This window comes from Hippocampus zosterae, chromosome 19 (assembly GCF_025434085.1).
Source record: "Hippocampus zosterae strain Florida chromosome 19, ASM2543408v3, whole genome shotgun sequence".
NCBI classification, from domain to species: Eukaryota; Metazoa; Chordata; class Actinopteri; order Syngnathiformes; family Syngnathidae; genus Hippocampus; species Hippocampus zosterae.
The window spans coordinates 10,555,936-10,583,004 of NC_067469.1; the positions used below are offsets into that span (position 1 = coordinate 10,555,936).

The window sequence follows — 27,069 nt, forward strand, 5'->3', positions numbered from 1 at the left end:
GGAGTGCAAGGGGTTATGATGCAGGGGTGTTGCAAATCATGAAGACCTGCCAAGTGGTATGATAGCATTGTTTTATACGTACATGTCTTTGGCTAGGCCTCAGCTTCAAAATCAGTCCTTGGTCCTTGGCCTTGATCTCGGAGGCAAGTCTTTGGTCCTTGGCCTTGGCCTCGGAAAATTTCTCAAGTCCTTGTCCTTGGCCTTGCCTCGGAAAATCTTCCAATTCCTTGGTCTTGGCCTCGGAGTCAAGTCCTTGGCCTTGGCTTGCCGGTCCTTGGACACAACACTGCCCCCCAGGTTTTCTGCACTTGCTTTTGTAAGTAGTTTTTCGTTGTAGTTATAGTGACAGTTTTTGTATTATATGCGTTGTAGATTTCGTCTTGTCTATTTATTGACAAGCAATTTCCATATATGTTTTTATGCCTGCCTTTTTTGCAAGCGGTTTTTGTTGTCTCCTTTTCCTGGCATTGTACCGGCGTTCTTTGTTGAACTTTGTCGGTCGTTTTTTTGATCAATTCTTTCCAAGTTCTGGAGTCCAATTCTTTACGGAAACCTGACAACGTGCTCATTCAAAACTATGAATCTGGCTTCTATGTGGAAGAGCAGAGTTTATTTGTGCTCATTCTGCCTTTCCTGTGTTTTCACATCAGAATTATTTGTTTACTGTGTAACACTTTTTTTGGTTGCAGGCCCCTGGGGAAAACCATGCAGGAAATCTCATAGGTTTTTTTATTGCAGCGAATAGGCATTAAGATTTAAGGAACCTCGCTTTGCAGGCCCACTGCAAACCACAGCAAAGCTTATTTGCATTGCAGTGAGTTAATGGTTGCATGCAAGTGACATCTGTCAGTAAACATCTGGAGCCTTCGATGTGTTTGTCAACAGGAAAGGCAGCTAAACTGCTCATTCATACAATAATTATTACAATAAAAGAGTTGTATATAAAGGATCTGTAGCACATATGATGCAGCTCTTACTTGTGCAAATCACCAGGTGAGAAAAATGTGCGAATATCAGCTCAGTGTGATCAGGAAACAAAACATGTAGGTCAACTCGGAGTGCTATGTGACACCGGAGGATTAAGGCCACATGTACACTGATTGAAAGGATATGACAGGAAGGACAAACTGAATATTTTAACATTATGACGTATTTATGTTGCATTTATCTGTCTTGGTTTGGCTCTGTTTGTAAAGGCTAATTTGCGATGTTGAAGGCACCACACATTGATATTTGAATTGACTGAAGGTTTCCGTAATTTTTTGGAATGTTAGCCATAGTGACAAAACTAGAGGGCAAAAAAGACAATGATGAGATCGAGAGAGTCTAGAAAACAACACTTGAGCAAGGGCAGCAACAAGGCCAATAATCCGATGGAGACTTGGCACATGGGAATTCCTTAAATACCGTATTTTCACGACCATTCGGCGCACTGTATTGTTGGGTGCAGTCTCATTAACGGGTGCTATTTCTGGATTTGACACATAGACAAAACGCACTGTATTATTGGGCGCAGTTTTACAGTGGTAAAACATACGCCAGCTTAAACATACGGCATGCATGCGCGCATGCTAAAAACACGTTAGCTTGTAGCATACGGTAGCATGCCAAGACATACAGATACAAGCTAAAACACGCTTTAAAAAGGCAACGGAAGCAAAACTGAGTTCCGTTGTATTTTATTTAGCCATCGTACAATGTACTCACATTTTTCGATCAATCATCACCCAGAAATCCATCAAAGTCCTCATCCTCTGTTATCAGAATTGAACAATTGTGCAAGTACCAGTAATCCATCAAAAACGCCATGTTTCCTCTCGTTGTCAGAGTCACTCTCATTGCCACGTGGCCCCACAGAAGTGATGCCGGCTTTGCCAAAAACTCGAACAACAGTGCAAGCAGACGCGTTCGTCCAAGCTGCCACAATCCATTCGCAAATTGTGGCGTAACTCGCCCAGCGCTGCCTCTCATTCTTTGTAAAGTTGTGTTTGCCATCGATCATCCATTGTTCCCATGCCGCTCTCAACTTTGCTTTGAACGCCCGATTGATACCGATGGCCAGCGGTTGGAGTTCTTTATTCAAGCCTCCGGGAATAACGGCAAGCTCAGAGTTCATTTGCTTGACTTGGTTTTTCACCGCTGCTGTGAGATGGGCACGCATGCCAAAAGCATAACCGATGGCTTGAAGTTTGAACTAAGCTTCGAAGGCTTGTCTCTTTGTAGAATGTATTTTCGGGGGTTCTTAGAAACCAAAACGAAGTTGTTTTGCAACAATGCACATAGCCACACTCTATACAGGTGTTGGTACTTGCTTGGGGCGTCCCTTTAGCGTCCACTTACACACCCACTCTTCACTCATTGGCGGACTTCTTCGCCGCATGCCTGTCCACAGTCACTTCCGCCTTTTCTCTATATAAACAGAGCGTCGGCTGTCAGTCAGGTAATGGCGCCTTATAGTATTGAAAATACGGTACATGGCTTAACTTGATCAAATTGGCAGCAGGTGTGTACGTTGGAGGGAAATCCCCTCCACTGCCATCTGGTGGAGATACACAACAGCAGGATCATGACAGGTCAGTGCTAAAGAAAGTCGGAGTAGCAAAGTGTAAGCAAAAGCAGCAAAGTTTATGTTAGCTGCAAACATCTGCTGCACAGGGATATAAGCTGATAAACTTATCAATGTCTGACGATTTTAGTGTGTGGAAAATTTTGTAGAAGCGCTGTCACATTCATAAAACTGAACATGGTAACTAAAGTATACCTCATCTAACATTTAAGTACCGATTTTCAGATATTGCACTTTGCAAAGAATACATTAAAAAGTTACGTTTCCCAGTCCATCCATCCATTGTCCACCGCTTATCCGGAGTCGGGTCGCGGGGGCAGCAGCTTTAGGAGGGAAGCCCAGACTTCCCTCTCCCCAGCCACTTCTTCGAGCTTTCCTGGCAGATCCCGAGGCGTTCCCATACCAGCTGGGTGACATAGTCTCTCCAGCGCTTCCTGGGTCGTTCTCAGGGTCTCCTGCCAGTGGGACATGCCCGGAACACCTCACCAGGGAGGCGTCAAGCCTCAAATTAAGGAGGAGCAGTGTGGTTTTCGTCCTTGCCGTGGAACTGTGGACCAGTTCTACACCCTTAGCAGGGTCCTCGAGGGTACGTGGGAACTTGCCCAACCAGTCTACATATGTTTTGTGGACTTGGAGAAGGCATTTGACCGTGTCCCTCGGGGGGGTTCTCTGGGGGGTGCTTCGGGAGTATGGGTTACCGAGCCCCCTGATACTTGACGGCATCCCTTACTGCTGGTGTCCACCAGCGAGTACGGGGGTTGCCGCCAGGACAGACATCAACCACCTTACGGCCACAACTCAGATTGGTCGCCTCAACAATAGAGGCACGGAACATGGTCCATTCGGACTCAATGTCCCCCGCCTTCCCCGGTACATGGTAAAAGCTCTGCCGGAGGTGGGAATTGAAACTCTTTTCGACAGGGGATTCTGCCACACAAACCCACACAATACGTTTGGGTCTTCCAGGACGGACCGGCATCTTCCCCCACCATCGGAGCCTACTCACCACCAGGTGGTGATCAGTTGACAGCTCCGCCCCTCTCTTCACCCGAGTTGTCCAAAACATGCGGCCGCAAATCCGATGATACAACCACAAAGTCAATCATCGAACTGCGGCCTAGGGTGTCCTGGTGCCAAGTGCACATATGGACACCCTTATGTTTGAACAAGGTGTTCGTTATGGACAATCCGTGACGAGCACAGAAGTCCAATCACAAAACACCACTCGAGTTCTGATCGGGGGGCTGTTCCTCCCAATCACGCCCTTCCAGTTCTCGCTGTCATTGCCCACGTGAGCATTGAAGTCCCCCAGCAGAACAAGGGAGTCCCCCAGCAGGAGTACTCCCCAGCACACCCTCCAAGGACTCCAAAAAGGGTGGGTACGCTGAGCTGCTGTTTGGTGCATATGCACAAACAATGGTCAGGACCCCTCCCCCCACCCGAAGGCGAAGGTAGATTTCCAGTATTCATTGTAATAATATGGAGAACGCTGTTTTTGTTCATAGCCCAAACTGCTATATTATTAGACGTGTGCAGTTACTATGGCGTGTGTGGAGTGTTCTTGTGTATGCGTGTGTGTTACGAAAGAAGGAAGGTACGATGATGTTTGAGTTGAGGTGGTTCACGGGCAGGACAAGGTTTCAGAGAGACGGGCTGTTGAGAAATGGGCAACTCAAACAAGGCCATATGGGCTGGAGGTTAGCACTCTGCTTCATTACCTGGCAAGCCATGCAATCTGCTTCACAACAAATGACCTGCAAGCTGTTCACAGGTCCTGACAACTGAACAAGGGGCACGCTTATTTAAGTTGATGACTTTGTTTAATAAAACACTCAAATGAATATTTAGATCCCCGTTGACATCAGTCTCCTCACCCATGAAGGAAAGAAATGGTCAAAATGTTTGCCCACCCCTGGGCTTGATTGATCTCTAGTTTGTTTTATTTTATATTATTTTATTTGATGTTGTTTTTAATTGCTTGTTGTAAGGTGTCCTTGAGTGCTCAGAAATGTGCCCACAAATAAAATGTACTATTATTATTTTAATTATTATTATAAAATGAAAATCAGAGACAGGAAGGAGGGCTAATGTGTCCATAGTGAACTATAGAGAAATCTTTTTACATTTTGCTTGGCTATGCAAGATAAAAGATTGAATATCTACCGTATTGGTCCGGTCCAAATATAAGAAGGCCCTGATTATAAGACGACCCCCTCTTTTTCAAGACTCGAGTTTGACAAAAGACTTTTTGAACACCAAATTAATGTTTTATACCTAAAATGATTACAGTACATCTGAAAAAAGACACTTTTTCAGTCTTATTTCAATGCAAAAAACAGCGTCTTACATTCGGCCCAATACGGTAAATACTGTTGCTTTTTGATACATTATAAGGGTAGCCTATCAAATTATGGCAACACTTGCCAAAAGTAACCGGGTCAAACTTGTCAAAGCATCAGACAGTATATGACCCTATGACAAAGACAACAGCAGTTTACCCCAAAAAATGTCAGGTAAATAAAAATTTTATGATCAGTTTTATGTACCTTATTTTATGTACCTATTTATCTTTTGGAGAGCCGTGCCCGGTTTGTGAAGTCACAATCTCAAAATTCAGAATGGCTTGCTCACAATTTCACAAATAGAGGAAAATCCATCCATCATCTACTGCTTATCCGGGGCCGGGTCGCGGGGGCAACAGCTTTAGCAGGGAAGCCCAGACTTCCCTCTCCCTAGCTACTTCTTCCATCTCTCCCCGGGGGATCCCGAGACGTTCCCAGGCCAGCTGAGTGACATAGTCTCTCCAGCGTGTCCTGGGTCTTCCTCGGGGTCTCCTCCATGTGGGACATGCCCGGAACACCTCACCAGGGAGGCGCTCATTAGGCATCCGAATCAGATGCCCAAGCCACCTCATCTAGCTCCTCTCGATGTGGAGGAGAAGCGGCTCGACTCTGAGCCCCTCCCGGATGACCGAGCTTCACACCTTATCTCTAAGGGAGAGCCCGGACACCCTGCGGAGAAAACTTATTTCGGCCGCTTGTATCCGGGATCACACTCCTCAGCCTCCCTGGTAAGGTCTATTCAGGGGTGCTGGGGAGGAGGGTCCGTCAGGAAGTCGAGCCTCAGATTGAGGAGGAGCAGTGTGGTTTTCGTCCCGGCCGTGGACCAGCTCTACACCCTTAGCAGGGTCCTTGAGGGTATGTGGGAATTCGCCCAACCAGTCTACATGTGTTTTGTGGACTTTGAGAAGGCGTTTGACGGTGTCCCTCGGGGAGTTCTGTAGGGGGTGCTTCGTGGGTATGGGGTATATTCGGTCACTATACCACCGATGTCAGAGTTTGGTTCGCATTGCCGGCAGTAATTCGGAATCGTTTCCAGTGGGGGTAGGACTCCGCCAAGGCTGCCCTTTGTCGCCGATTCTGTTCATAACTTTTATGGACAGAATTTCTAGGCGCAGCCGAAGCGTTGAGAGGCTCCGTTTTGGGGGCCTCAGTATTGCATCCCTGCTTTTTGCAGATGATGTGGTGCTGTTGGCTCCTTCAAACGGGGCTCTCCAACTCTCACTGGAGCGTTTCACAGCCGAGTGTGAAGCGGTTGGGATGAAAATCAGAACCTCCAAATCTGAAACCATGGTCCTCAGTCGGAAAAGGGTGGAGTGCCCCCTCCGGGTCGGGGAGGAGATCTTGCCCCAAGTGGAGGAGTTCAAGTATCTTGGGGTCTTGTTCACGAGTGGGGGCAGGAGGGAGCGGGAGATCAACAGGCGGATCGGTGCAGCGTCTGCTGTGATGCGGATGTTGTATCGGTCTGTCGTGGTGAAGAAGGAGCTGAGCCAACAGGCGAAGCTCTCAATTTACCAGTCGATCTACGTCCCATCCCTCATCTATGGTCACGAGCTATGGGTTGTGACCGAAAGAACGAGATCCCGGATACAAGCAGCCGAAATAGAGGAAAATAAGTTTTAAAAAAACACATTTAGAATATCTAAAATTCCATTTTAGAAGTCCAAAAATTTGGATACAATCAACTTGTCAAAGCAGTTTTTCTCAACATTCCGATTTGTTAGGAAATTACTCTGGAAAGTGCAAAGATTACGACACCCATGTGGCAGAGCACTGACACCACTGTTCTGGGTGTTCTTAAGAGTCCCAGCTGCTTGGTATTTTGTTATAAGCAGGTCCTCGGATTGAAATATGACTGCTCTACCTTGAAGCCTGACCTTGGACAACCTAAAATGTAAACAAAGAGCCAAACTGGATGTGGTGCCCTTATTCCCTCATGCATGCTTCCAGACGGACAATGGTCCTGACATGCCAGTCTGTTGTTGTACTCAACAGTCAGGAAACATCAGTATCAGAATTTGCACATCTTACTAAAACTGCTCCAGATTGTTAAAAGAACCCCACAAACATTGTTTTTTTGTTATTCAGTTAAACTTATTCGGACATAAACACAAGTGAGTCATTCCATTAAAACCATTCAAACTACTGTATTGCGAGTTTCGTTAAAAATATTATCAGACACTCAATACTGTATTTTTTTTTTGTAATCCGACCCCACATAAATTTTGTTGAGAATCAGTCAGGTAACCCCCCCTCCCCCACCCCAGCCCCAGTAGGTGAAGGAAAGTTTCCATTTTGAGGCAAATTTATAATATAAAGAAAATGTAATGTAAAATAAAATCTCAGGGTTTCTGCAACACAAAACTACATCGAAGGATGTGTGAACTGCATATCATAGTTTCCGCACTATAAAACACACCTATGAGCATTCAATTTTCCCAAAAGGCGACAGTGCCCCCTATATTGATTGTTCTACTACTTCCTTTCATAACTTTGCTGCTGTGAATTGGGAATTTCTTCATTGCGAGACTAATAAAGGTTTTCTTATCTTATTTTATAATCCGATGCACCTTATATATGGTGATAGTCTCTATAGTCCCCATTGAGTAGTTTCTCTGTTCTTGTTCCTAAAGTGGTGATTATGAACAGGAATCAATTGTAACCGAAAAGGGTTCTGCCCGACACTAATTGACATGGGCATTCACCAACACACACTCAAACAAACAACTACTTTGTGAGCTCTGCGCAGGCATTATGAAACAAAAATAATCCCAAAAGCATAGTTAACTCCTGACGAAACAAAGGAAGAAGGAGACAAGCAAGATTTATAAGGATAATTAGCCACTTTTTTTTTCCAAGATGCCGCCCGAGTAGGCAGCCTTCGGCAAGTGCTCTTCAAGAGCCTTGCTTTTTTGTTCTTTTTTTGTTGTTTTTGTCTTTTTGTTTTGTCACATGTTTGATGTTTCATCGTGTGGAGTGGACCTGATATGGACTGTTTTCAGCGTTTTTTGGCCGTGATATTCGTCAGAGGAGAAGTATCTGTGCTTGGTGGTTGCGCAGCATGCCTGTACCAGCACAGATTTTGATTGGGAGGAATGTCGGCGCCATTGACTGTCGGTGCTGAACAGACCTGGGGCGCTTGTGTTTTTTGCGCCTGTAATGGGCAGCATTTTTCACAACCCCGTTTTGTTCAGTGGAGATGTCTGCGCTTTTGGACAGTCGGCGTTGGTGCGGCTGGATGGATGCTACAGCTTCTTGTTGACCTTGAAACCTAGCTTGTAGTCGACGTGTGCACATTTTGAGCATGACGTCTCTGATCCACTGGTTAAAGGACACTTTGATTCTGTCCTCTTTCATCTCACACTGTTTCAAACCACAATGCGTCTGACAGAAAAGTGGTTAGGACTGCACGACTGTCCATGTTTTATGTTACGTCTTGTGTTTATTATTTTACTTTGTTAACTGTTTTGTTAAGCGCCTTGTTACAGCTGCCGCTGTTGTGAAAGCGCTATATAAATCAGCATGTATTGTATTATATTGTACTTGTGGATGTGAGCCCACAAGGCTTGTGAGCCTTTTCGTTGAATCAATTGTCTTTATAACTTTTGTCCTTCATCTATTGTTTTGTAATGCCATTTGTGTTACACTTTCATGTTACAAATGGTTGCTGCTAACAATCACCACTTGATGACATAGGAACACTAACAGGGAAGCAGTTCAATGGGGAATATAAAGAGACTGGAACACCATATATAAGGCACACGGTCGGATTTTGAGAAAATTGAATGCTTTGAGATGCGCCTTGTAGCGCGGAAAATACGGTATGTTATTTCTGAGTCATCTTCAAAAGTATCTGTTTTTGTTTCTGTCAAGCATCTTTGAGTGTTTCGAAAGATTTTCTGTCTTATTGTTGCCATATTATATAAAAATATAACTTTTTTTTCAGCAGCAGTTTAAGGTTCACTCTCCTCTGTGAGCAGCTTTATCCTGTGGATGTCCTGAACCACTGGCCTACTTCACCTGAAAAACACAGAGAATGAGAGGCAGCTGTAAATCCTATAATCCACACATGCTGCTGGCTGCTATGTGATTAAAGAGACCAGACACAACTCTCTGATTTGAATAACCCAATCTCGAATATGCCTAATGGTCTCTCCATTGGGGAACTGAGCCACATAAAACAAGGACCAATCTGTTGTGAGTGAAAATCCACCCAAAAGCAGCTTCTAGTCATTTTATTCATGTTTCATCATGACACATTAATTTTGTATCGTATTTGGATGTGAAACAAAAGATTATATCCTCCATAACCCAATGTTTTCTTAATTTGCCGTCATTACCCAAATATGCTCATATGTTGGTAGTACCTAGCATGGATCAAATGTCATGAAACCTCAAATAACATACTTCTGTACCTGCTGACCAGGGGTGTTGCTTAGCAGAAAGCTCAACTGGGGCACGGGCCCCCTTCCGCATTGATCTGCAAACCAGGTCGCCTAAATATATTATTTTAAAGTTCTGTATCGGCGCAAATGTGCCCCAATTGTTGGATCGTCGACAAAATGTCAGACCATGACCCGGTCCGTGGCAGAAAAAAAGGTTGGCGACCATCACCCCCTCTCCAACCACCACATTACCAGACCTCAAAAGGCATAGTATGCCCAGTGTTCCACACTCCGGTGAAAGCTGCGTACAAAGGTGCCTTAACAGTGCTAGCTAGCATGGCTAGCATGTGTACAAACGTAGTAAAGTACTATTTTTATTCGAACAGAGTTGCTATTGTTTTCCAAAAATTTATAGCACCTTGAAGAAATGAGAAAAGGCTATGCTATATTTGCTTTAATATGTTCATGTTACGTTCACAACTGTTTTTGCCAATTAAAACACTGTATGGAATAATGAACAGCCATTCGCAATAATAACTCCAATGTCTCATGTTGGTTTAATGCAGTGTTTCTCAAATAGTGGGGCGCGCTCCCCTGGGGGGTGGGGGGGGGGGGGTGATTCCATCAAGGTGGGAGCGTTTGACCTCGGGGATTTTTATTTTTTTACTTTCCTAAAATAACGTGCAGTTGCTCCTCCACTACGTTAGGGGGCAGTGTCGCTCTTATTGGCAGAGTTTGCGCAGGGAGCATTCTAAGGGAGGAAATAAGACGAGGCGTATGTAGCGCGGCAGACAAGGAAAGATCGGTGAGCTTACTGTGTCTAAAAATGTTGGTTGCGGACATGAAGCTTAATAAATTCATTCATTCATCATTCATCTTCCGAGCCGCTTGATCCTCACTAGGGTCGCGGGGGGTGCTGGAGCCTATCCCAGCTGTCTTCAGGCAGTAGGCGGGCAACACCCTGAATCGGTTGCCAGCCAATCGCAGGGCACACGCAAACGAACAACCATTCGCACTCACACTCACACCTAGGGACAATTTAGAGTGTTCAATCAGCCTGCCACGCATGTTTTTGGAATGTGGGAGGAAACCAGAGCACCCGGAGAAAACCCACGCAGGCCCGGGGAGAACATGCAAACTCCACACAGGGAGGCCGGAGCTGGAATCGAACCCGGTACCTCTGCACTGTGAAGCCGACGTGCTAACCACTGGACTAATTATTCATTCATTCATCTTCCTAACCGCTTGATCCTCACTAGGGTTGCGGGGGGTGCTGGAGCCTATCCCAGCTGTCTCCGGGCAGTAGGCGGGGGACACCCTGAATCGGTTGCCAGCCAATCGCAGGGCACACAGAGACGAACAACCATTCGCACTCACACTCACACCCCCTGGACTAATTAATTAAAATAAATTAAAAGCGCCACTTAAAGACATTACACCCCAATCACGCTGATAAGCTGATTTTTTTTCCAGTGAAAACGTGTCGAATATTGCCAACAATCATGCCGCTTTGTGTCTGCTACTTCAGTAAACTGAAATACAGGTCCCGGCTACACATTGAGCAGGAGCAGAGAGTTGCTGTGTCCTGCTTCAAACCTCGCTTCGAAAAGCTGTGCATTGTAACATGTGCTCATTGTAGCCATTAATCCAGACATCATCTTTGATTAAAAAAAAAAAAGAAGCACAAATCATTTTATATATTTTTGTTTTGCTGGTTAATGTTTTTTAAAAATACTGTGCTCCTGAGATGGTGATTAGTTTGAATGCATTATTAGTTATTGATTTTATGTAATTTTATTTTTCAGTATTCGTATGGTTTGACATGGTCAGTCAAAAATATTTATTGTTAAATTAAGGATTTAATGTTATTTTAGAATTTCAGATGCATTTAAAATCTATTCTGTTCCAGTTACTAAAGCTATTCTTTGTTGTAAGTTGGTCCATAAAGTCTCTTATACGTTAATAAGGATACAGTGTTATGCAAAGGTGTACTTATAACAATTTTATGGACAATTGAACAATTGATACGATTTATAGTCGTGGGGGGGGGGGGGGGGGGCGCGAGATGTTTTCCTCTTACTTGGGGGTCGGGGGGGCATGACAGAAAATAATTGAGAACCACTGGTTTAATGTAAGATTTAGCCTCTACCAGGAAATTCCTGGAGATATGTACCGGTAATATCTTTTTATCCCAAATAAATGAGTACAAGTTTGGGGAGACCAATCTTTACAGAAAGGTTGGTATAAATTTTAGCATTTGACAGCAAATGCATAATTCTCAAAAGAACAGGATGAACTTATGTCTGACACCCAATGTTTCATTGCAAACGACTTTTTAAGAGTTGTGTAGTTGATATAGAACAATATCAGCTGTCTCTCGGAGTCGGGGCCCACCTGCCAGTGCCGCTCAACACACAACAAGCTGGGGAGAAGTCGCAAGGAGGCAGGAGAGGGGAAGAAAGCGTCCGTCGAGAACGGGTAGCTAATTAATGTATGTAGGGAAACGCTGTTGCCCTTTGCGACATATGAACAACTGGGCAGCAATTTTTCTTTTTCTTCCCACTCGGGCCATAGAACACAGTCCACGCCTGATACTGGGGCACAGCTCCTTAATACTCAGTAAAAGGTGTCTGGCGGCGCCACCGCTTCTGTCATCAAGAATATTGTTTCGAAATATAGAATACAGAGCAATATACAGTACATTTCCCAAATGCTGTCAGGACGTTGACAACACAAGGCAGTGAGAATGAGCAGCAACAAAAGTATTGCGGCATTGGATACGCAAGCCTCTACAAACTACAAATGACAGCGGGAAACGTGTCAGCTCAACATTCACGGTTTGTAAATACGCTTCGCGGCCTGCTGCCTGTCATGAAGTGCTGACGAAGCCGTATGACATCACCCAAAAAATAAAAATAAAAATCCTTGCGTGTCATAAGTCAGCATGAGCGCACAGCAGAGCAGAACTCAACTAAGCAGACTCTCAATCTTTTGCCTCTAACTGTACTTCACATAATCTGAACTAGTGAGGGGAAAGTGACCGATCTGAAAGATACAAAGCTGACATTCCGTCCTATCAACCTAATACATATTGATATTAACCCTTTCCGGGACAGTGGTTACTACAGTAGACAGCTTATCATGTTATCAGGTTAAAGGGTGCATGAAGGGGTGAAGGGTTCAACCTAAATATTGTGAGATGACCACATGCTAACCGACCTTTTAGACTGGGAGTACCTCATTAAACAGGATATAAAAAAAAACTTTGCACTCAGGAAGAGATAAACAGCAGGTTACTGATAGCCATTATGATTCACTGGGCTTCTTTGGTTTTGATACAGTGGGTGTTTTTGGTGGACACATCCAGGTGTCAGCATATTGCACCCTGGCGTGTCACAATAGATATTTCAACATTGCGACAGTCTGTCACATCGAGAAGTGACCTCCAAACCAATGCATCAACGGCATGGCAAGTGATGTCACATGCTGTGACGGTGAAATGAGGACAAAGCTAGGCAAACAGATGAACAAATACACGACACACAACACCGGTGCGTGAACAGGACACAGACGAGTACGGCATCTAGAATAGCTGGATGTGAACCTGAACCGTTTTGTCAAATATTCCCTCGACCTTGTTCTTTCTCTTTGGTTGCTAGTTCTAGACAATCGATTGTATCCAGGCTTGTCCAAATGGCAATGCTGAGCAGTCATATCATGACTCAAAGCATATACTGTAGATATTAAATCAGGATCATAGTCAGATCGAGTTATATATGTCAGGATCCTGTTTTTGTAGGTGGCAGTTGAGGGCCTTTCCTTCAGTGTGCTCACCTGCTGCCCATGATCACTAGCCATGCATTTAAAATGGTCAGATTATTGGACCTTATTGCTGCTCTTGCTCAAGTGTTTGTTTTCTAGATCTCTCGCTCTCGTCATTGTCGTTCTTGTTCTCTTAGTTCCACGTTTTTGTAAGTATAGTCTTTGTAGGTATAGTCATTGTTTAGTTATTTGATCTTGCTTTTCTTCTGTCGATTAAACGGGACTCTTGTCATTTCGTTTGGTATTCATAGGCTAATTATTTCCTTGCCTGTTGCAAGTGTTTTGTTTTTCCTTGTTATTGTTAACCATCAATTTCTGTTCATTCTTTGTTTCTGGGCTTTTTTGTGAATAATTATTTTTGATGCAGTTTTTGTTTGGTGTCTACGTTCAGTTCATTTTCGAACTGTGACCTTATGAGCCAACGCGACACCTCTGTGAACACAGTCAAATACTTACTCTAGCACTTAAGCCCCAACTGGACCTGATTATGCAAGACCCTGACTTTTCCAGGACCATCAGTCAGGGACATTCACAGGGACACATTGGCGTGGAATGTGTTGCCGGGGAGTGGGGAGCCCCCCCCCCCCACCCATTTATCCTCTGATGGATCGCGACATCAATCTTGTCCTCATCTGTTTGTGCATCAAGTGACATTGTATCCACTGACTCAAAGGTATCACAAATCTTTTCACTATTATTCACTTTATCCCACGTGCTTCATCAATACCGTTACTATGACTAAATACTTTTTCCTACCGTTCGGAGGAAAGAAACATTTGCTGAGATTAGCAGTGAAGTGATAACGTTTTATTGTTTGACCCTGAGACACTTATAAGGGGCCACTGCTCCTTGCAACATCGTCAGCAAAATTACATTTATGGGTGGGGTGTGAAGCCTTCACGGACAATGTTGCTTGACTGGCAAAATCTAGCTCAGCGGAGGATGGAGAACTTGATGGTCAGTTATTTTAGCAGAATGATTGGAAAAGAGATATAAATGAGAACGTTTTTATTGTAGCTGAGTATATTGAAGCATAATTTCTACTCTAGGGTGGTCTTGTGTTGATAAATGTTGTTGTTGTGTTGGTTTCTTTAGTTATAATAATAAATTGGATTTATAAAGGCACCGGAGAGTGGAACATTTAGCCTCAACCAGAAAATTGAATGAACTAGATGTAAAATCGTTCCATTCCCAAATAAATTATTACCAAGCAGACAAAAACATGAGGTAGGTATGAGACAATTAATTATTATGAATGCAGTCGCGTCAAATGAAGTGAGCATGGTCCTAGTCAAAGGGAAAAGCAACTCGACAAGATTTTAAACAGTTAAATTGGTGCCGTTGTTAAATCCAGCTTCTTTCATTTTAGGCAACTGGCTAAAGTCAAGCCTCTCCTTTGTCAAGAGCACTTTGAAACAGGAATTCATGCCTTCGTTACATCCCATCTGGATTACAGTAATGCACTTTACTTTGGAGTCACTCAATCCTCCATGAAGCCTCTCCAGTTGGGCCAGAATACTGCTCCTTGCCTCTTGACTGGTACTCGTAAAAGGGAGTACAGTTGAGTTGGGAGTTAATTCAGATGGCTTTCTGATTTTCACATTGAAGCCACTATCGTAATTTGCCTTTCCCTGCTCGAAACAGTTTTGACAAACACTTGACATTCGGATTCGTGACGCAAAATCTTGTCAAATCAGACATCTGGCGCGTCATGTCAGAATCATATGGATCCAATAGCCAAACCTTCTTTTTGTGGTCCACATGTCGTCTTCTGTCCCATAACATCTGGATATTTAATCTGGATTAAGGGAGCTCGATTAATGCACCCGTGAAATACACTAACGTCAAATAGGTCAGACCTCATTGTGTGTAGATCACGTGTAATTCAGTGTCTGAGCTAAATGTCGTCAGTATTTAGCACTGTTCTGTTGAGTCGTGGATTTTTGTGATTGGCAGTTATAGTTAATATAGCTAATAGTTTTCGTCCAGTTTTAGTAGATGAAAATACAAAAAGATTTTGATCAATAAAAACAAGAATAATGTTATACATTAATTCTTTATGAATAATTTAATAATTTGGACAAATCACTTTCATGTTAAGAAAAAAATATCCTAAACTCTCAAATAAGCAAAACGAATATTGGGGGATGAGATCTTGCCCCAAGTGGAGGATTTTAAGTATCTTGGGGTCTCGTTCACGAGTGAGGGCAGGAGGGAGCGGGAGATCGACGGTGGATCACTGCAGCGTCGATTGTGATGTGGACTTGCTATCGGTCTGTCATGGCTAAAAACGAACTGAGCCAAAAGGCGAAGCTCTCGATTTGCCGGTCAATCTACGCCCCAACCCTCACCTATGGTCATGAGAGACGGGTTGTGACCGAAAGAACAAGATCATGGATATAAGCAAACGAAATGAGTTTCCTCAGCAGGGTGTCTAGGCTCTCCCTTATAATAAGGTGAGAAGCTCGGTCATCCTGGAGGGGCTCAAAGTCGAGCCACTTCTCCTTCACGTCGAGAGGAGCCAGATGAGGTGTCCCGGGCATCTGATTCGGATGCCTCCTGGATGCCTCCCTGGTGAGTTGTTCCGGACATATCCCACCGGCAGGAGGCACAGGGGATGACCCAGGACACGCTGGAGAGACTATGTCTCCCAGCTGGCCTGGGAATGCCTCGGGATCCCCCGGGAAGAGCTGGAAGAAGTGGCTGGGGAGAGTGAAGTCTGGGCTTCCCTGCTAAAGCTGCTGCCCCCGCGGCCTGAAGCGGAAGAAAATGGATGGATGGAAATACTGTTGACTTTAAAAGGGGGACTACCACCCTGGTCTGCAAATTCAGAGGCACTGTCCCATGTCGACCAGGACAGCCCCGCACCGTCCAGGGTTTTTTCAAAGTCCAAGCGAATCTCATCCACCACCATTTATCACCATGACAAATTCAACGCAAGAACAAGTGTTGTTCAAGACAGAGGAGAGTTTTGGCTCTCGCTCATGTGGCGTACTCACATGTTTGAATTAGTTCTGATGAGCTGTTCTCAACCTGAGTTTGCCCCAGTTTTTGAGTCAAGGGCTTATCAACTCAGAATTCAGGTGAAAGTTAAGAGCAGGCTTGAGAAATGAAATTGCGGTGATATTAGATTATAGGTGATTAAAATATAGACATCGGGCAAAAGCATTTAATTGCAAATCAATCTTGTCAGATGATGCCAAAATCAAACACATTTTAATCTTTCATAGGGGTCATTTTTATTAAATATGTTGAAAATACACAATTTTGACCCATGATCAAAACCCACGAAACCATTATTTTTCCTCAATTTTCAAATGTAAACACACAAACACATAAGCAAACAATCATTCATACAAACATTCCAATGCTTGGACACTTTTTGTTTTAACCCAAACGTGCATATTTTTGGGGGACATGGGAGAAAAACAAAGTAATTGGAGCAAACCCATGCGAGCTTTTTTAATTGAGACTCCTTTGAAAAAATATTTTGTGGGTTGACCACAAAATGTGTCATCGACATCTCTGAATACGTATGTACTGTACATTGCGTATTGTATGATAGAAGTTATACCAATATGCTGTGTTTACAATATACTGTACACGTATGGCACGTTTTAAATAAATACATAAATAAACAAATAAATAAATATGGCGCTTAGGTGTCATTAAAAAAATGGAGGGAGACCTCCAGATAAGGCCTGTGGTGCAAGCCCAGGTGTCCAGAGCATAGAAGTGTGTGTATGTGTGTGTGTTAACTATTCATCATCTAATGTGTATACTGTATAATGGCTGTCCTTACTGCATTTTGTTTACAAATATATTTGTTTATATTTTTAAGATGCACTTCACAAATATAGAACCATCACCGGCAGAGCTTCATCATTCCACTCGAACCATTCATGTCCATTTCATTCCCAAAAAAGAAGGGAAAAAACATTTCTACATGCGTACATCCAACTACGACAAATATTGATGAGCTATGTCGGCCATCTTCGTGGCACAGTACAGTCCAAGACAAAAGTCATATGAAAGTGTGTGAAACATATTGGCATGGGAATAATGCCACCAATGGTCATCTTAAAGTATGATTTATTTATTTTTTTTTTGGTAATTTTTTCAGCTTAATATATAAGTTACTCTAGTTTCTACACAGCTGTCCTGCAGTGTTTTTAATTTTTTTTAATTTTTTGTGATACACATATTTATACATATGCAGAGTCACTGGATTGAGTGCGTCCAAAATTGGGCATACTCATCCTTGGCAAGTCTTTGTTGCGGATTTCATAAATAGACTTCCTCCTGGCTCTCACTCCTCTAACGGCAGCTTTGATCTTCCGCCACCCGAGATGGTTGAGCTCTGCTAAGTTGAGCACCACGCAAATTCCACTGACTGCAAACATGAAGACCAAAAACACCGTCTTCTCGGTAGGCCTGGAAACATAACACTCGACGTCTTTGATGCAAGGGTATCGATCGCACTCATACACAGCAGGGACGTTGAATCCATAAAGGAAATATTGACCCACAAGAAATCCGATCTCCAGTGCATTTCTGAACACCACCTGAATGATGTAGAACCTGGATATGCCTTCCTGTCTTCTCATTTTGGACTTAGTCGTACGCATGACTGAATTGGGGGCGTCCTTGACCTCAAGGCAATCAGGTTCTGCCTCCTTGTTGGTGTTCTCTGTGTTCTGTAGCACGCCATTAACGATCGCGTTCTTGATCTTCTTGCTGTCGTCTCTTTTCGTGTCCTGCTCCTTGTCCAGTGAGAGGTAAACTGTGGAGTAGCGTCGCTCCTTCTGCTTGGCAGACTGGTGGACAGAGTAGGTGATAAAGCAAAGGCTGGGGCAACAGACCATAATGATCTGGAACACCCAGTACCTGATGTGAGAGATGGGGAAGGCTTTGTCGTAACAAGCCTGGTTACAGCCTGGCTGTAAGGTGTTACATACAAACATGGACTGCTCATCGTTGTACACTGTCTCTCCAACTATTGCCACGATCAGAATGCGAAAAATCACCACCACGGTCAGCAGGATCCTGAGGAGACAGACAGTGTATTGACTGTGGATTAAAAAAAATGTTGACGTTTGCTTGTTCAAATGACAGGTTTCTGTTGCCAAACAAAATTGCAGTCAGCACACCTTTAAAAGTGCTCCAGTTTCTCCCCAAATAAAGGTCAGCTGTTCTCATAGGCTTTCCTTGTCAAAAGGATGGTGCATGGCCGTGGCAACATCGTGCTTTGGCGCTGTTTTTTCTTCAGACGGAACAAGGGTTGAAATAGTTTTGGAATTTTAATTAGTTTTCATTTTCCCTCGACTTTTATGTTTGTTAGTTTATTTACATTCAGTTAGCTTTAGTCGTTTTTAGAACGGATTTCTAACTTTTTTTTAATGCTTTATTGGACTTTTGTTTTGATTAGTTTTGGTATTAGTTTTTTAAAAATGATATGGAGTATTTTTACGATTGCAAAAAAAAAGGTCAGAATACTGGTAAGTATAGTGTAATAATCAAAATTAAATTACAATCCCCAAATGACTGTTCAACCTTGCTTCTTCTGTATGGCTGCACAGTAATATTAAAATAATACCAGGGGTGGCACACGTGCCTTTTGATCCGCCCATTAGTGTCTTTTATCACATATGTTTTCATATCCCTGATTTTTTTTTTGTTTGTTTGTTCTGCACTGGGTGTTGACCTATCTGAGCATGTGTCGCTTATCAGAAGCAACCCGTCAAAGAGTAACATGAACGACAATATGCAAGTGAGCATGGGTGCACTCTTCGTTGGAAGCACCTGCTCCACAAGTTGTTTCGTTACCTGCGATTCCGAATGCGACTGGCCACATCACACAGGTGCTCAGTTGTTTCGTTTTAGTTTCCGTCTAGATATGATTTCCATTTTCGTTGTACAGTTCACATGAATAGTGGAAGAAGTTGGAAAGCGATGCACACCCAGAAGATAGTGTGCATCTTTCCGCACCCGCATTTTCACATAATTTGGATTGTTTATTTTTGACTTCCCTTCTCCGACAAACTAAAACCTATTCACTTGAGTTGTACAAAGTCATGGTCAAAATGTTTTTTTTTCATCTTGATCTCTTTTTATAATACATGACCCCAAAAAAAGGAGTTTTAAATGTTTTATATACTGCACACGTATCAATATTAATTTGTCGTCTGTTCCGGGGGACCCAAATAGTCATTTTGGAGGGAGGGGGGATAATTACATATCATGGTAAATTATGATACATGCCGTGTTTAACAAATGATATAACATCATGACCCAATGTAAGGTTTATGCCAGAGCTTTTTAAATTAAAAAGCATTGATAATTACATTTGTCTGTATCCAAGAATACATCAGAATATATACACCAAACAAAATGATATTCTAAATGTTGAATACAGTTATTGTGGCCCGTGAATTTGAAAATGTACTGTTTGACAAAAATCAGACATCTACCGCGAGTCCTTGTGTCGGTTTGATGAAAAACTCCATTGGACAACAAAGGCTATTTATAGAACAGAACTTATTACTATTTGAGCTGGGGCTGCTAAGATGAAAAGAAATCGGACTCCTTATCAATGGCGAACTCTCTGATCTGTTCATGACAATGTTAAGGATGCTGTCCACCACTGAAATAGCGTCACTTGTCACTTTGTAGTCCTTGGAGATGTGGGGGAACCTGTAGATGCTAACTTTCATATGTCATTTATTTCAACTACCTCTCCACCCGACATTTTGTACAGATTTTAACGTTATATTAATCACTAAAATGTAACTTTTTGATGACTGTCACTAAACTCTTACCTTCCGATCATCGTCGAATGCTGCTGTACTGCTGCCTCCAAGAGACGCTCCAATATGGTCCACTCTCCCATGACTGCTGTTCATTCGGATAAAATCTCACTTAAAACGCGAAAAAGTATCCGATTGATATTGCATTTTACTCCCAGCCACGACACGTGTGGAAATAAATGCTTCGGACGCAACTTGCCCACCCAGAACAGCTGCTACGTGCAAGCTTTGTGTGAGTGAGCTCGTCTCCCCCCTCGGTGAATGGCGTCTGCAGGCTTAGTTTCTGCGCGCACTTAAAAGGACGATTGCGAGCGAGTTAATTCCAGTTTAAGTAGACTTCTCGGCGTCACACGCATGTTCGACAGTCGGCGGGAGAGGTCGAGGACGCGCGCTTGTGGAGTGAGAACCTAAGCATCCTTTTAGCGGCTTCCCTCTGCTTGGGGTAGTGAGTGAGACGAGTGAGAAGATGCGCATATCTGCACGCTTGTGTGTAAATCAGGCAGTGTGGGCAACTGGCGGCCCGTGGTCCGACGACACTGAGTGGTCCCTTGATTAATATCCATCTAGCCATCCATTTTTCTGATCCGCTTTATCCTCATAAGGGATGCGGGGAGGGGGGACGGGGGTAGCCTCTCCCAGCTGTCTTCGGGCAGTAGGTGGGAGACACCCTGAACCGGTTGCCAGCCAATCGCAGGGCAGACCCAGACAAACAACCATCCGCGTTCATACTCACACCAAAGGGACAATTTAGAGTGTTCAATCAGCCTGCCATGCATATTTTTGGAATGTGGGAGGAAACCGGAGTACCCGGAGAAAACCCACACATGCATGGGGAGAACCTGCAAACTCCACACAGGAAGGCACTGTGAGTTGAACACGCTAACCACTCGATTACCGGGTCGCCCCCTTGATTATTAATAATACATACTTTATTTTTTAAGACCCCCCCACCCCCCACCCCCAAAAAAGTTTCAAAAAATGCAGATAAACATTCAATATGCTTTTTCACAAATAGGGAAATAGGGGGAAATAGGAGTGACACACCTCATGGACAAACTGAATGGCGATCGGCTCCCTCAAATGTAGATACAAACAAAATCTGTAACATTTTTTTATTTAGCGCCCCGGTGGCCCAGTGGTTAGTGCTTCAACCTCACACTGCAGAGGTACCGGGTTCAATTCCAGCTCCGGTCTCCCTGTGTGGACTTTGCATGTTCTCCCCGGGCGTGCGTGGGTTTTCTCCGGGTACTCTGGTTTCCTCCCACATTCCCAAACCATGCACGGCAAGCTGATTAACCAATCAAAATTGTCCCTAGCTCTGAGTGTGAGCCCGTATTGTTTTTTGTCTCTGTGTGCCCTGCGATTGGCTGGCAACCGGTTCGGGGTGTCCCGATCGGAAAATTAATGAATGCATGTATTATTTATATACAGAAGCGCACTGACAAAGTAGAAACAGAAATTGCTTGTCATAAGGAGCCAGGAAAAAATAATGCATAAACAAAAAGCGTCGTAGCAAGGTCATAGTAAATCCGAGAATATAAACAAAATGACAAGAGTCCAATTGCACAAATTACAAAACAACACTTGAGCATGAGCAGCAAAAAAGGTCAATAATTCAACGGTGACTCGGCAATCAGGCAGTCCTTAAATACATGCCTTAACTGATGATACATTGGCAGCAGGTATGCACGCTGGAGGGATGGCCCTCCTTGGCCACCTGCTGGACACACACACAAGAACAGAATTGTGACGCGGAGAAAGAATGTTTTTTAGACCTCCCGATTTCGTCATTGTCGTTTTTGCTCTCTTGTCTCTCGCCTTGTATTTAGTTAGTTTTTTTTTTATCTTGCTCATGTTTTCATTTCACTTTTCCTTTATAATCTCAGATTTGCTATTATCTTGCCTTTGTAAGTGCTTTTTGTTAATATCTTGTTTTTCTTGTTTTTTTGGGGCGTTTTTTTTACCAGCAATTTCGAGTCATACTTTGTCAGTGCGGTTTTGTTACTCAATAAACTTTTTTTTTTTGGTCTGGATTTTGTTTGTGTCTACTTTTGTGGAATCCGATCTCCCCTAAGTTCGTTCCCGAACTGTGTCACACTGTAGCATATTTTAGCAATCAGCATTAACATACTGTAACAATGGCATCATCAACAGTCACAATACGACCTTATTTGGTGAAGGCAGGATACGGGAGTGTCAGACAACACAAGAGACAGGCAGGCTGTCTATATTTAGCCATTTCTTCATGGCTGAGGCTGAGGAAGACTATACTTGGTTCCAGAGACAGTCATCTTTTAAAGTTTCTCACAGGGTCTCTAAAAATAGAAATGCATGAGGACAACCTGTTGTCATTGTGTGCAAGCATCAAGCGAAGTGTTCGTACTATATTTTGGAAAGCAAATGAATGAGGAAACGTACGCATTTCCTGCTACTCCAACTCCAGCTGCCCGTCGTAACTTTATTACTTCTGCCATATCCAAAAGAAATGTTTCAATGTACACTATAGAAACATAGAAACATTACACGACATGTTTGCGTGTTTCTTTATTTTATAGCTGTTTTACGTTTTTTTTTTTTTTTGTAAGTGGCACATCACTCTTGACAAATAGGTCAAATTATGTCATTTTATTTTTTTGTTCAGAATCATTTCACAGTATACTTTAAGTCACATGTGTCAAAGTCAAGGCCCGGGGGCCGAATCGGGCCCACCAGATCATTTTACGTAGCCCGCGAAAGCAAATCAAAGATGTCAACTTCCATGATGCTTGTTAAAATCTTGACCAAAATTTAAAAATCTTTTTTGTAATAAATAAGAGACATATTGTAAGTATTTACTTGTTACCAAACCCCTCATTACAGTAACGTCAACAATTTTTATTTACTTTTTTATATGGTTTCAGTCATAACGGCCCTCCAAGGGAAACGGTAATTAATAAATCATACTCCGAGTGTTCATACAATACAATACAATACATGCTGATTTATATAGCGCTTTCACAACAGCGGCAGCTGTAACAAAGCGCTTAAAACAGTTAACATAAAGTAAAATAATAAACACAACACATAACATAAAACACGGACAGTCGTGCAGTCCTAACAACTTTTCCGTCACACGCTTTGTTGTTTGAAGCAGTTTGAGATGAAAGAGGAGAGAATCAAAGTGTCCTTTAACCAGTGGATCAGAGACGTCATGCTCAAAATGTGCACACGTCAGCTACAAGCTAAGTTTCAAAGTCAACAAGAAGCTCCAAAACCCAAATTAGCCCTTAGATGGAATTTGGGGCCATCAGTGAACTATACTTGAACTCACAAAGCTGCTCCCCCAGTGGTTGAATGCCATTCTGAAAGAGTTGATAAGCAAAACATAAGCTGGCATTACTAAATCTGTTTAGGAAGCATTGGCCAGTCGTGGCATATCACGGTTGCCAGGGTCCACGATGAGACAAGTATTGCCCCCTTCATTTGGAATCCCTGAGCCATTTCGAGCAGTCCAGTAGTCAAGTCCTTCCCCACCAAATAAATGGTGCTTTCCCACCTCACCTGCCGAAAGTTGGACAACATCTTGGACTGGTTGCAAGTCAATCACCTAGGACAGCTAGCAAAAGACAACCATTTACTCTTAGAATCAGGCCATCGCTGAGAAAAGAACTGAATACACCCCCCCCCCCCCCCCCACACAGGTCACCTCCATGCTAGCCTGCTAAACTATAAAAGCAAAAAAACCAAGTCACAAATGGGGCGTAAATATGATCTTTTTGGACACCTCAGACTCATGCACATTTTGCTCTATGCAAAATCATTGCGGGCTAATCGCAGGCTACGTATCAGGACACAATCCACAATAATTACAAACAATACACATGACCATAGCCTGACTCACCCTTTAACTCTTATTGTCTCATGTCAGCAGAGTACACATCAGTCTTCACTGTTATTCCGTCCTATTTGCTGCAAAAAACAGCCAATGGGCGAGTCTTACTTTTTTTTTCACAATACTGCGTTCTCTTCTCATTCGACCAAACTTTTCCCACAAGGGAATTCATGCAAGGTCGGTTTGTACAATGCACGGGATGGTGACTTCCTGCCACCGTTGCATTTATTTCTTGATTCCACATAACTAAGTGAAGAATATCCGGCTACAGATGTTTAACCCAATCAAACAAAGAGTCCCAGAGGTCAGGGAGGTGCTCATGGGATTATGTTTCATGTCTACTTGTAACCAGTGCGATGTCACAGATTAAATTACCCTGTAATCACCATTTGACCTATAAAATATGCCGTTGTGATGAGTCGAGGGAGCAGGCTGACCTCGACTTTCAGCGTTAAATCCTTCGAGGACTGAACAAGGAATCTCAAGGACACAAAGGAATGCATTTTATCAGAGCACACATAACATATACACAAAATGATAATGAGTATTAATTGTCTTCCTAAGAGAACAATACAGCTGTTGCAGATGGTATGCATGGCTGCACACTCAAATATTTGTGTCCCAATGATTCTAGGAGCTGAGTTATCTGAGGTTTTATGCCACTGTTATGGTTCCAGACCATTCCGGAACAGGAGTGGAACCCACAAACGCAGACAAAAAATGGAGTACAAAAAGGTTTATTTACAAATAAGGTCTCAAGACCTTATTATCATTTTATGTTTGAGCATCATATTATTGCATGTTAAGATTACCTAAATTGCATTCTGTTGTTTAATAATTGCTGAGAAGTGTTTTTAGGTTGATAGCTTATGATTGGCTGTTGAAGTAAGGGAAAGCAGGAAGGGATTTTAGTTGGCAAGTGTTTTTTCGTTCGTGCTGCGGTGCAGACAGCCTTTTCAATCAAGCTGCGTTCAACGGAATCCATCTCTCCTTAGATTTGTTCTTGGTTTTACTGTTTGGTGCTTTCTACCGCCTTTACTACCGATTTGTCTTACTGTTTATTGTGCATGTTAAATCGCTCCATGTACAGCACTTTGTATGCAGCGATGGCTGTTTGAAAGTGCTCTATAAATACTGTTGACTTGACTTGACTTGTATGTACAAGATATGCAAAGTTTTGTAAAAAGACGGGTAAGAAATTATCCATAATTGGCTGTTGTGTGAAGGGTTTGTGAAGGGAGGAGATGGAAGGGGGAATTACACAGGCCTTAAAAATGGTGACTTTCATAAAAACAAACAAACAAATGTTGTTCCCCGTCCTCCGCATGTTCATTGAATTTCGGACGGTGAAGATGTTGGTTATTTGAAATAACATTGCAAGCCAACCTAATTAAACCCTTCGAAGGTACTGTTCATTGACTTCAGCCTGTATTTGGATAACCAAACCCTTCACACAACAACCAATTATGGATAATTTGTTACCTGTATTTTTACAAAACTTTGCATATCTTGTACATACAATGAAGACAATATTAGATATCCTGCCCATAACAGGCACTACATTGGTGAGTAAATGAATTTTATTTTACATTTCTTCTTGTTATTTTATTTCGTTAGTATTAATGGGAACGAAATAAAATGACAAAGATACAAAAATGTATCGAATAAATCAGCTCACCTGCAATTTATAATGGCGCATTGTAGTCAGCTTAGTGCACTAAAGTTTGTTCTGTTGTATAGCCTATTCTCAAAATACAAATGATCTGTTAACTTTATTTTCAAAGAATATTTTGTTTTGTTATTGTGTGGTTGGTGTCTTATATGAAACTGCGACATTGAGCAATTTATTGGGCAGACTTGTTTAAGATCACACAGCGTAATTTGGGTGGCATTTTATTTCGTATTTTTTAAATCTTTTTATTTTTGACAATATCTGTAAATTTAGTTTCCTGCTCTTAATTGTGAATACATACTTGATGGTTTTAAATGCTCCTGAAATTAAGTGCTGCTTGACGAGCCTATATTGTGTTAATGTATGTGACCTCACTGAAGGCCTAAGGTTGAAATGCTTGGCCCGCCACTGGCTTTTATTAACAGCTGTTTACGGCAGCTGGTGTTAAAATCGTTACTTTTATTGTCAAAAGACAATTTAGATTGTAATTTAATAAAGAGAGCAAATCATTAGTTCATGGAATCTTTGAACCTGAAACACGGTCAATGGGACAATGGACACATTCCAGTGTAATGGAATAGTGCCCCCTTGTGGGAGAAAACAAGTACTAAATCACGCTGGAATATTAGGAAAAATTAAAGACCTTAAATTGATTGATTTAGTTCAGCCACAGACGAAGTATTCCTGTTTAAAACAACCAGACAAATAAATGAATACAAAATAAATGAATTTTTTTCTGTGCACTTTAGTGAATGATACAATGAGAATTGTTCAAGTAATGATTAAATAATCATGTGAAACTTTAAATTGTCACATATTATACAGCGGCCCGGTAGTCCAGTGGTTAGCACGTCGGCTTCACAGTGCAGAGGTACTGGGTTCGATTCCAGCTCCGGCCTCCCTGTGTGGAGTTTGCATGTTCTCCCCGGGCCTGCGTGGGTTTTCTCCGGGTGCTCCGGTTTCCTCCCACATTCCAAAAATGTGCATGGCAGGCTGATTGAACACTCTAAATTGTCCCTAGGTGTGAGTGTGAGCGTGGGTGGTTGTTCGTCTATGTGTACCCTGCGATTGGCTGGCAACCGATTCAGGGTGTCCCCCCACCTACTGGAGAGCCCATCCCAGCCGGAGACGGCTGGTATGGGCTCCAGCACCCCCCGCGACCCTAGTGAGGATCAAGCGGTACGGAAGATGACATATTATACAGAAAACAAACACTTTTCATGAGTATTTTATTTGGTTTACAAATAAAGCCATTATTGGTGTATATCTATATTCTGTAAAGAGTGTCAATGCCAGCAAAGGTATTTGTATTGATTATTCACTGGACAAAACATTTTGACGAATTCCATTATTTACAATCTCAAAGATAAGATTTACAGTACGTTGTTCAATATGGATACTGATTTGATCATGTTTATTTGTTCTTTCACTTTATGAATGAACACTCTCTTATGTGGAAGGAAACTGGAGTACCCGGAGAAAACCCACGCAGGCACATACAAACTTGACACAGGAACACATTCCAAAAATCGACTGGCAATCCGTTCAGGGTGTCCCCAGCCTACTGCCTGAAGACAGCTGGGATAGCATCCAGCATGCCCCACGACC

The 27,069-nt window shown here is 42.8% G+C and overlaps 1 protein-coding gene across 1 annotated transcript; it reads right to left on the reverse strand.

The window, feature by feature from the left end:
* Nucleotides 1-17,281: 17,281 nt before the first annotated feature.
* gjd2b (gap junction protein delta 2b) lies at nucleotides 17,282-20,514 on the reverse strand. The gene is made up of 2 exons (XM_052052211.1): nucleotides 19,931-20,514; nucleotides 17,282-18,158 (listed from the first exon to the last, which is right to left on the reverse strand). The coding sequence occupies exons 1-2, from the start codon at nucleotides 19,999-20,001 to the stop codon at nucleotides 17,318-17,320; spliced, it is 912 nt and encodes a 303-aa protein (XP_051908171.1). The 5' UTR covers nucleotides 20,002-20,514; the 3' UTR covers nucleotides 17,282-17,317.
* Between the last annotated feature and the right edge of the window lie 6,555 nt (nucleotides 20,515-27,069).

Bases quoted from the DNA above. Each gene is read 5' to 3' on its own strand.
- gjd2b (XM_052052211.1), bottom strand. From the start codon at position 20,001: ATGGGAGAGTGGACCATATTGGAGCGTCTCTTGGAGGCAGCAGTACAG. The intron at 18,159-19,930 runs GTAAGAGTTTAG...CTGTCTCCTCAG, and splicing joins CATTCGACGATGATCGGAAG to GATCCTGCTGACCGTGGTGG.